This window comes from Monodelphis domestica, chromosome 2 (genome assembly GCF_027887165.1).
Source record: "Monodelphis domestica isolate mMonDom1 chromosome 2, mMonDom1.pri, whole genome shotgun sequence".
Taxonomy (NCBI): Eukaryota; Metazoa; Chordata; class Mammalia; order Didelphimorphia; family Didelphidae; genus Monodelphis; species Monodelphis domestica.
The window spans coordinates 542,467,213-542,477,282 of record NC_077228.1 but is presented as its reverse complement, the minus strand read 5'-3'; the positions used below and the strand labels follow the sequence as shown (position 1 = coordinate 542,477,282).

At 60.8% G+C, this 10,070-nt stretch overlaps 1 protein-coding gene across 3 annotated transcripts in view; it reads left to right on the top strand.

Moving 5' to 3' along the window:
* COL6A2 (collagen type VI alpha 2 chain) overlaps window positions 1-2,644 on the top strand; it is a 30,181-nt gene extending 27,537 nt beyond the window's left edge. For all 3 annotated transcript variants that reach the window (XM_056820176.1, XM_056820178.1, XM_056820177.1), the window contains exon 28: window positions 447-2,644. In XM_056820176.1, the coding sequence (XP_056676154.1) occupies window positions 447-1,045 (599 nt within the window). In that variant the 3' untranslated portion in view covers window positions 1,046-2,644. The remainder of the gene's footprint in view (window positions 1-446) is intronic.
* The last annotated feature ends 7,426 nt before the right edge of the window (window positions 2,645-10,070 follow it).

Genomic DNA, 10,070 nt, shown 5'->3' with positions numbered 1-10,070 from the left:
CTTCCAGAATCCAAGGCTAGCCCTCTATCCGCCATGGTGTGTGGCCTCTCAGTGATGGGGGTCTCCTAAAAAGACGCATTACGTTTGCAGAAAAATGTTCAGTGTGTTCGTGGTGGTCTCCGTGGATTCAGAAATGGGCCAGAGGCTTTAGCGCCAGGTCTCTGCCTTGCTTGTCTCGTGTAGGTTCAAGCCATCTGTGGTCCTGCCAGGGGTGGACTAAGTCCCGGGCCTCGGAATTGGTGAGGAAAAGGGGGAGGGTTGGGGGCCACAGGCAGAGATGGGGGCCTGGCTCCTGCCCCGGCCAGAGGTGCTGCTTCCTGGTTCTCTTGTCACAGCCTCCTCGACCCTCCTCGACACCTCCGCTCCTCCCCAGGTAGGCTTCCGGGCCCGACGAGGGCTCCCCGTCCTCCTTCCGCCCGTCACTGAATCTTCCCTTTCCTCCCCAGAGCTGTACGTCGCCCAGTGCACCCAGCGGCCGGTGGACATCGTCTTCCTGCTGGACGGCTCGGAGAGGATCGGGGAGCGCAACTTCCACAAGGCCCAGCGCTTCGTGGAGGAGGTGGCCCGAAGGCTCACCCTGGCCCGGCAGCACAACGACCCCATGAACGCCCGCGTGGCCCTCCTCCAGTACGGCAACGAGCGCGAGCAGGAGGTCGTCTTCCCGCTCACCTCCAACCTGACGCTGATCCAGAGCGCGCTGAGCAACGTCCGGTACCTCAACTCCTTCTCCCACGTGGGCACCGGCATCATCCACGCCATCAACAACATCGTCATGGACCAGCAGGCGGGCGCCCGCCGCAACGCCGAGCTCTCCTTCGTCTTCATCACGGACGGCATCACGGGGGAGGTCAGTCTGAATGAGTCACTGCACTCCATGCGCAAGCAGGACGTCGTGCCCACCGTGCTGGCCCTGGGGAGCGACGTGGACATGGAGCTGCTCCTGAAGATCAGCCTGGGAGATCGGGCCGCCATCTTCCAGGAGAAGGACTACGACAGCCTCTCGCAGCCCAGCTTCTTCGACAGGTTCATCCGCTGGATCTGCTAGCCGTCGGCCCGGCCGCAGAAGGCACAGCCCCCACGTGCTCCGCGTCCCCCCTGCCTGTCCCGACACGAGGCCCTTCTCCTCCCCCCTCCAGCCAGTGACTTGGCTCGGGGGCTCCCACCCGGCTGGAGCGCCCAGGCCAGCGAGAAGCGGATCTGGAGCAGCCAATAGTCCTAAAATAGTCTTAATGGTGCTAATAGAGAACAAGAACCCGGAAGGGCAGAGCCGCGGCCAGAGCTTTGCAGCGCTTCTTCGAGTTCCCGCGTGCGAGGGAGTGCGCAGGGGTACCCGGCGAGCCACACTCAGAGGCGTTCTCGGAGGACGGGCCTCGGCATCCCCCCAAGACGAGCCGAGCCGTCACTGGCACCCCAACACGCCCAGAGGGCTTCCCCTTCCTCGTGCCCACACGCGTCCCGATGAAGTTCACATCATCGGCCTCATCTCGATGCCCCGACACGGATCCTCCCACCCAGAAAATCGGGCGTCCCCATCGCCGGGCCCTCCAGAGAGAGGCAGATGCAGAGCTTCCAGGATCAAGAACATCGTGGACATAATCAAAGTGGGGAACCCGTCCCCACTCCATCCATCCCCCACACACAGCAGAGAGCTTCTCCTTGAATGCCATTGTCATCTGTTCACCTCCCCCCACCAGGAGAGCCCCACGAGGGCTCACTTGTGCCCTTTACATCCAATGGCCACCCGAGGGTGACAACCACCTGAAAATTCCTGTCCACGGGGCCCTCTGTCCTGCCCAGTCCTTCCCAGGAGCCTCTCTCCCCTCCGGCCACGCCAGTCTCTTTGCCAAGGTCTACACCAAGGGGGACTCTGTGCTTTGGGTGTCCTGCTCTGCCCTGGTCCTCTATCTTCCTACCTGGCCCCTTTGGAGTCCAACTCCAAGCCCACATTTCTCATCAAGATGGTGCCATGGCCCCTCAGGGCTCAGACCCTGCCTTCTCTTCAAGGCCCCTCAGTGCTTTCATCCACAGATGTCTCATCTGCCTCTCCTCCGTGCTGGGAGCACAGAGGAGACTCCATACTTCTCAGATAGTAGAGTAGCATGTGCACACTTGGGGCTCAATAAGTGCTGGTTAAATCACCCCTTTGCTTTACCACAAGCCACCAGGAGCCATGTTTCTTCCTCAGAGATGCACACCTTCACTGGTCCACTCTCTGAGCCTCCTGCTCCCTCCCTACCCTTGGATCCGCCTTCTCTCTCATCACCACCATGTGCCCCCCTTAGGAGTGAACTCGGGCCTCCCTCTAAAAAGGCAGGTGAGCCAGGCTGCTGACCTTCTGCTGTTGCTGACTGGGTCCTGGGAATATAACTCCTGATACCTTATTTGCCATAGTTAGGACCCACCTCCCACAGCATGTCCACCGCCTTCCCTAAAATCCCTCTCAGGCTGTGGACCTCCTTGCCTCTTGCCCTGGCTGTGCTTGACCCCCTTCCACAAGAAGTTGTGGGATCCCACACATGCCCCCTCATGGTTATACATGCCACTGGAGGCATTTGAGCTCAGCCACAGAATTACAAACCCTTCTGGAAACAATCTTTGTGTGACATTCGACCAATAAACTTTCTTCTTACCTCCTAATACAAAATGGCTTACAGTGTTTTGATTGATTCTAGAGGGTAACATGGGCATGCCTGAGACTGTGGTGATATTTCCTAGTCCATTTTCCTATGGCTTGGCCTCAATATCTTTGTTCTGCCCACAGTGAGTCCTAGCCACCTGACTAAATTGCCCAGAAATTCCATATTCCCTTCCACAAAAGAGGTATCCCCTTTTCTCCTTGTTATTATCCTGTGTGCTAAATGCAAAGCCGTTAAGCAAACTCAAGGTCACTCGATGACTGGACTCCAAGATCAGGATCACTTTGGGTGGAGGTCTTCAGTGGAGTGCCCCCGGAATTCGTACTGTCCACATTTTTACCAATGATGTGGAAGAAGGCAGAGATGGGAGATGGCAGGCATGCTTGTCCAGTCAGCAGATGACAAGAACCTGGAAAGAAGTAGCCTTCTAAAAGGCGAGTCAAATCTAAAAAGGTTTTGGCAAGCAGGAATATGAGATGAATGAAATAAGCTAAAATTGGAGAGATAAATGTCAAGTCAACACTTGGGCTCAAGAAATCAATTTCACAAACATGGAATGGGGAGAGCCCAGCTAGAAGATGCTTTCTATGGGGATAAAAAGACCTGAGAGCTGATGTGGACTACAAGCTCAACCTGGGTCAGTGGGATGATGTGACAGCTAATGCAACTAACAGACTAAACCTATGCATATGAGGTTTAATGATCAGAAGGCAGGAGGCAATCAACCCACTAGCCTTTGCCCTGCTAAGAGGGCATCTGGAGAATTATACTTGGTTCTGGGCATCACATTTTACTCAGTTTGATCCTGGGCAAGTCCCTTGACTTCTATCTGCCTCCATTTCCTCTTCCCAGAGTTGATGTGAGGATTATCTAAGATAATAGGTGTCCAGGATTTGTCCAACCTGAAAGTACTACATAAATGCTGATGTAGTGCATGACTCATTGGCAGAATGTGAGGGAGGTGGGGAGGGTGTTGGCTCAAATATCTCTGATAAGGCTCTGATGACCAAGATTAATTGGGAATTCATGCAAACACATAAGATCAAGAATCATCCCCCCACCCCCCACCCCTGCCATGGATAAGTGGTCTGAGAATATAAGCAAATGGTTCTCAAAAGAAAAATCACAAACCACAGAAAAGGTGGCTCCAAATCACTACTAATTGGGAAAATGAAGATCAAAACAAATGACTTTGCACCTCCTGCAAATGATGGTATTAGTCTAAATTTGAGGCAATATGGAAAACGAATACATTGTTGGTGGACCTGTGAAAGCCATTCTGGAAAACATTTGGAATGACGCTTTTAAAAAATGACTAAAACAGGGGCAGCTAGGTAGCATAGGGGATAGGAGAACCAGGCCTAGAGATGGGAAGTCTTTGGGTTCCAAAGTGGCCTCAGACCCTTATCAGCTGTATGACCCTGTACAAGTCACTTAATCCTGTTTGCTTAGCCTTTCCTGCTCTTCTGCCTTATAATTAATACTTCGTATTGATTCTAATGCAGAAAGTAAGTGTTTTTTAAATGATTAAAATGGCTATACCCTTTGACCCTCTGACCCCACTGAAGGGCATATATGCCAAGGAGGGCAGAGATGAAAAGGTTTTTTTAAAGAGAGGTCCCACATATGCCAAAATATTCATAGCAACCCTCCCTGGGGTAGCAAAGGACTGGGAACAAAATAGATGTCCCATCAGTGGGGAAATACATGGCCAAACAAATTGTGGCACAAGAATAGCATGGGATATTGCTGTGCTTTCTGAAATGAGAACTCTAGGGAACGCAGAGAAACACTAAAAAGGCTCATTGATGATGTAAAGCTGCACAATCGAGAAGACTGAAGAGATGATGAGCGAGCATGCGAAGGGCAAGAAAAACAAGGCAAAAGGGAGCCCCATCATCCAAGAGAAAAGGATGGAGGAGATGCCCCCCGGCGCTCATCCTTGGCAGAGGGGAGGGCAGAGGTCTGTTCTTCCCCGGTGCCCAGGGATCCCCACCTCTTCTCGTCCCCAGCTCTCAACGCTCCTCTGAATTCTAGTTCCCTGACGGACTCCCACGCTCCAGTCACGGTCTCCTCCCCCAGTATCAGGGCCTTTTCCTTTGATTGGAATCTGCTTCTTCCCCACCCTGTGTGCAGACTGCAGTGCGAGTCTGACCACTGGCTCCTTTCCCAGATTTTGGTTCCCATGAATCTCTGCGGCTCTCTTTCTTCCCAATGGGACACTATCTGCTAGTCTATGTAGCTGGGGGGGGGGGTCTATCTCCCTCTTTCTCAGTCAAAGTCCTTTGGGGATTTTCCTTCCATTCATTTGGCCACGAACTCTTCTCCATCCTTGGCAAGAGGCTCATCCAAACTGGTCTAGAAAGACAAATCCCATCCCAGACCGCCAACGCCGTTGCCTCTCTCCGGGCAGAGAAGGGGCGATCAGCTCCGACAGGAACTGGGGAGGCGGGGAAGGACCTCCAGGCTCTGGGGGAACCCAGCGAAGGCAGCAGCCTCGGGGTCCAGGCTGGGCTTCCAGAGCGGGCAAGAACTGCGATGAGGGTTCAGGGTCCTCACTGTGGCTGGGTTGGGGGCGGGAGGGAAGGCCTCCCTGGCCTTGACGGCGCCTCTATCCCTCCCACTGCACTTCTCTGCGGCCCTCCCTCCCTCGGGCCCCCTGTGTAGAGCAAGCAGTCAGCTGGCAGGAGCTGGGCTGCCAGAGTCTGTAGCGGAGCCGCCGCTGGCTTCACTTCCTCCAGAGGTTGACTGTCCCCCCCAGCTGCCAGGCCTGGCTGACCTTGGAGTGCCACCTTGTTTGCCTTCTCCCCTTCTGTCAGAGCAGCCTGCCTAGGAACAGTTGGCCCTCCCCTCTCCTCTGCCCATTTGCATCCTGGGAAACGAGTGTGGCCACCTCGAGGGGAGGTCACTGGGGGACACTGAAGAAATGGTGGGAGCAAGACTTTCAGGGAAAGATCATGGTGGCCAGGGAAGAGGAGGCGCCAGCTGGAGACCCTCCTGCCCTTGCCATGGATCCCAGGGCTGGCTCCAAAGAAGAGAAGGAAAGAGTGTGTGAAGGACAAGGAAGAAAAAAGGGAGCATGAGCAGGAAAAAGGAGAAAAGAGGAGGCAGAGGAAGGGAGGAGGAGGAGGAGGAAGAGGGGAGGAGGAGGCAGAGGAGGGGAGGAGGAGGAGGAGGAGGAGGAAGAGGAGGAGGCAGAGGGGGAGGAGGAGGAGGCAGAGGGGGAGGAGGAGGAGGAGGAGGAGGAGGAGGAGGAAGAGGGGAGGAGGAAGAGGAAGAGGGGAGGAGGAGGCAGAGGAGGGGAGGAGGAGGAAGAGAAGGAGGAGTAGGCAGAGGGGGAGGAGGAGGAGGAGGCAGAGGAGGGGAGGAGGAGGAAGAGGAGGAGGAGGAGGAAGAGGGGAGGAGGAAGAGAAAGAGGGGAGGAGGAGGCAGAGGAGGGGAGGAGGAGGAGGAGGAGGAGGAGGCAGAGGGGGAGGAGGAGGAGGAGGCAGAGGAGGAGGAAGGGAGGAGGAGGCAGAGGAGGGGAGGAGGAGGAAGAGGAGGAGGAGGAGGAGGAGGAGGAAGAGGGGAGGAGGAAGAGAAAGAGGGGAGGAGGAGGCAGAGGAGGGGAGGAGGAGGAGGAGGAGGAGGAGGCAGAGGGGGAGGAGGAGGAGGAGGCAGAGGAGGAGGAAGGGAGGAGGAGGCAGAGGAGGAGGAAGGGAGGAGGAGGCAGAGGAGGAGGAAGGGAGGAGGAGGCAGAGGAGGAGGAGGAAGAGGAGTAGGAGGTAGAGGAGGGGAGGAGAAGGAAGAGGAGAGGAGGAGGAAGGGAGGAGGAGGCAGAGGAGGAGGAAGGGAGGAGGAGGCAGAGGAGGAGGAAGGGAGGAGGAGGCAGAGGAGGAGGAGGAAGAGGAGTAGGAGGTAGAGGAGGGGAGGAGAAGGAAGAGGAGAGGAGGGGAGGAGGAGGCAGAGGAGGAGGAAGGGAGGAGGAGGCAGAGGAGGAGGAGGAAGAGGAGGAGGAGGTAGAGGAGGGGAGGAGGAGGAAGAGGAGAGGAGGGGAGGAGGAGGAAAAGGAGGAGAGGAGGAAGAAGAGGAGGAGGAGGAGAGGAAGGAATGGGGTAGCCCAAGGGGGAGAGGCAGGAGGACTAGACCTGGGAGACCAAGGGAAGGGAGGGCCAGAGGATGCCTGGGGCTGGGAGCAGGACAAAGGTGGGGAATGGCCTCCCTTCCTGGCCCTTTCCAGAAGTCTGGCTCCCTTCTGCAATCATGACCTTCCCTGGAGGCTGCAGCGGAAGCATCCACCGGGGCTCTGGCTTTGGTGGCTCCCTGAGGATGCCACTGGGGGCAGGACGGCCATGAGAAGAAAAAGACCCAGATGGAAGTGACTCAGGCCTCCCCGGGAAGGCTTTCATTTTGGGGCAGACAGACAGGATCCGTGCGGGGCAGCAGGAGAAGCAGGAGCGGGCCGTGGCCGTGGGGAGGGTGGCTGGCCGTGGCCGAGGGGAGGGTGGCTGGCCGTGGTCCGCTTCCCCGGGCCTCAGCATGAATCAGAGCCTGAGCTACAGGAACTGCCATGATCCTGCAGAGAGAGGAAGCCCCGTGAGGCCAGCCTGCTCCTCCGGTGGCCCTTCCCATCCCTCCTTGGGGCTCGGCACTCCCAGAAGCCCCTAGAACCCGGAATCTAGAACCGAAGGGGGGTGGGGAGGGACATCACTGTGACCTGATCCTGGCGGGGGCTAAGATGGCCAGCCTTCGGTCCGTGGCTCCTTGAGGGCGGGGCCGGAGGAGATTGGGGGGCATCTGGGGCACCCCCAGCTTTTCACAATGAGGAAAGTGAGGCAGAGAGAGGGGAGGTCCCAGGAGTGCATCAGGGCAGGGCTGGACCCAGAACCCAGGCCCTTCCTAGGTCACTGGGCTTCCGGATGAACTGAATCTCGGGCATGGGATAGCCTCAGACCAAGACAAAGGGCCCTTGAGGCCTCGCTCTGCCCTCGGGCTGCTCACGGCACAAAGAGGACTCCGGGGTCTCAGTGGCTCTCCCAGGGGAGCCCGAGCTCCCCTGAAGGGGGAAGGAAGGGTGGTCCTTCCAAAGTGAAAGGCTCAGGTTGTAGGCCCAGCCAGGGACGAGGGGTCGGGGCTCTCCAGGTTACCCACAAGGCACTGCGGGGGGGTGGGCCTCCAGGGCCCCGGGCTTGGTGCCAGTGAGATGAGGAAACAAGATGGCGCCTGCTCGGGAGCCGCGGGGCCAGGAACAGGGAGGGAGGGACAGGCCGCGGGGCAGCAGGTCCCGGGAAGCCTTCCCGGCCGGTACCTGACTCGGCCCTGCGGCTAGACTTCTCGGGCCTCCCCGAGGCCGTGTCCACCACACGGAAGGCCGGCCCTCGCCCCGCTGCGCCCGCAGGGGCTCTGGCCCAGGCCGGACACTCACCTTGCGGCAGGGGCGTCCAGGATCGTGCTCGGGAGGCTTGCGAGGCCCATGGTGGCCCCCTGGAGGAGGCGGGCAGCCGGGGCCTCCCGGGGGCTGCAGGCCGGGAGGGGGGCCGTGCCCAGGGGCACCGCCAGGAAGGACGCTTGGTGGGCGAGGCCCGGAGCCAGGGCAGCCCGGCGTGGGCCCCGCGGATGGATGGGGGGGGCAGATCTGGATGTATGGCGGCGGCCTTCCTGGAGGAGGAGGAGGAGAACACTGAGGAGACGGCAGAGGCCGAACAGGACTGCCCTGGGGGTCCCAAAGCGCCCCCTCCCTCCTGCGGGGGAGGTCGTCGTACCTGCGCGGGGGTCCGCCATTTCCGCCCCTCGTCTCGCCACCTAGAATGCAGACGTGCCGGTCAGGGGAGCGGCCGGCCCTCAGCTGCCCCCATCTCGGGCCGGGGGGGGGGGGGGGAGCCACGCCCCCTCCCCCCCCCCCCCCCGCGTCTTCTGAGGCGCCTCCGTCCTCCGCCTCCTCCAGGGCGCCCGCAGCGCCTCCTCCCAAGAGCTTTGGCCTGGAGAGGCCGGCGAGAGGCCGGCCCGGCAGCCTTGTCCCCGGCCTGACCCTGGTCCAGGCGGCCACGCCGAGGCCACGCCAGAGTTCCTGCTGGGAGGGGGGGCCGACAGGGCTCCGGGGGGGCCGCAAAGGGGAGGGACTGGACCGGACTGGGCCGGACCGGACCGGCGTCCCCGCAGACCCCGCGGCCTCGGCCTGGCACCTCCGCTGGTGCCGGAGGACCCGAGGAAGAGGCACAACGTGGCCCCCAGAGGCGGCCTCGGGGCCTCTAGAGCAGGGGGAAGGGAGCCCCCAGACCCCGCGGAGCAGCGTTGCCGTCTGCGAGCCCAAACGGTGCCCACCGTCTGGGGCAGACGAGCACGGCTGAGCAGCCGTGGGGTACGGCGGCGGTCACGCTGGCCTGGGTTCGAATCTCACCTCCCGTCCTACCAGCTCTGCGTCCCTGAACCAGTCGGCCTCTTTGGGCCTCGGTTTCCTCATCTATAAAATGGCCTCTCAGGGCCTTCCTGTTCTAAGCCTGGGGCCCCATTAAAGGAGGTGAGCCGTGCTCCGACACCCGCCGTGGCTCCCACCTTCTCCTCCCCAGGCCTTCGGGCTCTCCCGGGCCAGAGCCAGCCTGAGGAGCGGGGCGGGTGGTCGTCCGAGGGCCGGCCCATCGCGGCCTCCCCCGGGACAGACCACCGGCGCCAGCTTCCCCCGTCCACCTCTGGCTAAGCCCGGGGCCTCGGCCGCTGGCCGGAGGAAACGTGAGGTACCTGCGAGGTCCTCGGAGGGCAGCCCCGAAGTCCCTCTCGCCGCCGCGGCTCCCCGTCAGTGCCAGGCCGGCTCGGGCAGCTTCGCCGGCCAATCGGAAGGGGGGCGGGGCCAGGGGGGCACCAGGTGTGCCCACACCCAGCTCTGATAAGCAGTGACTCAGCGGCACTCCCTGGGCGGGCCCCAAGGGGCGAGGCTGGGGGGGGAGCAGAAGAGCCCCTCCCCCGCCATCCTCGTCTGAAAGGGGGCCCCCCCGCCCGGCGAGGGGCACCCCCGTGGGGGCCTCTGTTTCCTCCGGGGGGCCCCGAAGGCCCTTCCAGCTCACAGGGCCGGAGGCCGCCCGAGCTCTTCCTGGACCTTCTGGCCGGCCTGTGGGGCCGGAGGAGCCCCGGGCAGGGCCAGGCACCCGGCAGGGCCTCCGCCGCCCCGTCGCCCTCAGCCGTTCACCCACGGGGGGCCTCTGCCCGGGGGCTCAGCACCCCCCAGGGCTTTCCCACTGACCCGGGCCGGAAGGGCCTTGACCAGGCTGGGCGCAGAGCGGAGGCTGCTGGGGGGCGTCCTGGGGCTCCCGACTGCTATGGGGAGCCCTGAATTCCGCCCCAGCATCCGGGAACCCCACGAGGGCCTCCTTTTCTGGACTCGGCATCCAGAAGTCCTCCATTCAAATCCTGCCCGAGACCCAGGCAGGAGCCGGACGATGCCGGGCACGTCCCCGAGCCTCG